The sequence below is a fragment of the Mizuhopecten yessoensis genome, unplaced genomic scaffold (assembly GCF_002113885.1).
Source record: "Mizuhopecten yessoensis strain PY_sf001 unplaced genomic scaffold, ASM211388v2 scaffold10331, whole genome shotgun sequence".
In the NCBI taxonomy this organism is placed as follows: Eukaryota; Metazoa; Mollusca; class Bivalvia; order Pectinida; family Pectinidae; genus Mizuhopecten; species Mizuhopecten yessoensis.
Window position 1 is genome coordinate 814,216 of NW_018408493.1, and position 1,655 is coordinate 815,870.

The 1,655-nt window shown below is 51.7% G+C and overlaps 1 protein-coding gene across 1 annotated transcript; it reads right to left on the bottom strand.

The window, feature by feature from the left end:
* Positions 1–201: 201 nt before the first annotated feature.
* Positions 202–1,409, bottom strand: LOC110460143. Its single transcript, XM_021512881.1, has 3 exons — positions 1,241–1,409; positions 851–970; positions 202–689 (listed from the first exon to the last, which is right to left on the bottom strand). The coding sequence occupies exons 1-3, from the start codon at positions 1,407–1,409 to the stop codon at positions 202–204; spliced, it is 777 nt and encodes a 258-aa protein (XP_021368556.1).
* Positions 1,410–1,655: the final 246 nt, after the last annotated feature.

Sequence of the window (1,655 nt, forward strand, 5' to 3'; positions counted from 1 at the left end):
CTCACTCTCCTCTTGTTTAGTGAAGTTTAGCTCTCTGCGGGGCACCACTGGGACGTCCTTGTCGCTAAACCGTTCCTTCATCTTTTTCTTGAGTTTTGTGAACCCAAGAGTTCGTGGAAGCTTATCGGTGTACTCCAACGCATCCCCCACCAGACAATCGAAAAACCGTTGTTTGGTCTTACGGTCCGACCATTCATTGTCCTATATTATCCTGGTGAATTTAAGAGCGAATGGTTCCGAGCGCTCTTTACCCGAGTAAGTGGGCATCTTGTGTCGCTGAGGACTTCTACTCCTTTGACGATGCCTTTCGTAGTCATCGGAGGAGTCCCCTGAATCTGTATCGCTGTTCCCCTCCCCCTCACTGGAGAAATCGGGGTCAGATTCGTCGCTCTCCGACGAATCATCACGTCTGCGCCTTGTAGGCGCACGGCGCGTGCCTTGTGATTGGCGCGTATGTTGCTCACCGGGGATGCGATGCCTGTGCCTTGCAGGACGTTCGTTGTCCGACCTGTCGCGAGTCCGTCTATTTCTACCTTCATCGCGGGTAGCACGCGCTGGTGTGGCTACGCCACGATTTACCGTGCTGGTCAATGGCACCCTCGCGTGAGCACCGGTAACGACCGAAGGCAGACCACGAGCAGGAGTGGTATGCTGTTCTAACCTAACCTGCTTTCGCCCTAAGTTAGTGTCTATGTGCCCCAATAGGGGATAGTTGTTTATCCCGCCATTGTTGTTTGGCAGCCTATGGTCTAGAGGTAAAGTTCCCCCCCCCCCCTATGCTGGAAAGGTGGCTGTGAAGGGTCATATCCCCCAGGATAATTTCCCCCTCCCTGCTTGCGAAGCGTCAAACTAGGCTTGACATCTTCCAACAGGAAGTCAGCCTCATTTTCATTTTCTGATGAGAGGCATGACAAGGGCAGACTAATTTCCTCCTCAACTGTTGGTGCTGATTCTAGCTTAAACCCCCCACCTAGAAGCAATGGGTGCAATTGGTGCACTGGCACCACCAGCTGTCCATGTTGACACATGGAAACCCTGATCTTGAACACTTACATACCTCCCATCCTTCGGGATAGCTTGTAAGATAGGGTCAAACCCCCGGACTACTTCTGTTTAGGAATCATTGCCTGAGGGTCGGGGTATGGTACACTTTCAAGTGGCAAGGAGGTAGATTGCGTGGTACCTCTATCCCCTCAGGGTGACCAGCTATTTGTTTGTGGCCCCTGGCTGACATACTGACCACCACTAGGTGTAGTCAGTATCATAGTGCCAGGAGTAGAGGTCGTCTTCGGAGGCGAGGCAGCACGAGCCGCTAGGCTCTCTGATTTTTCAAGAGCCTCCGTCTCCAATGTCACCATCAATTCCCTAAACTGGCCCTGCAGTTCCTTAAATTGATGCTTCATGTCCATTACCTCGTCCTCTTGTTTACTTAGCCTATCTGACTGTGATGAGGTCGACCTGGTTGTTGAATGCGCCTCCACAGGGGCATTGACTCTTATCCCCGTTATGACCCCCTCACTTAGCCATTCCTGCCACTTATCAATTCCTACCCTCGAGCTTGAGACAAGTTTTTGTAGGGTGAGGTCGCCCTCACCTCTTATCTCAATGATTTTTTTGCCGTTGTAGGGCCTTAACCCTCCAACGTGCACAATTCA

Excerpts from the sequence above, each read along its gene's own strand:
- LOC110460143 (XM_021512881.1), bottom strand. The coding sequence starts at position 1,409 with ATGGACATGAAGCATCAATTTAAGGAACTGCAGGGCCAGTTTAGGGAA. Across the intron at positions 971-1,240 it reads ACTGACTACACCTAGTGGTG|GTGGGGGGTTTAAGCTAGAA; the intron begins GTCAGTATGTCA and ends CATTGCTTCTAG. Across the intron at positions 690-850 it reads GTTGGAAGATGTCAAGCCTA|ACACTAACTTAGGGCGAAAG; the intron begins GTTTGACGCTTC and ends TGGGGCACATAG.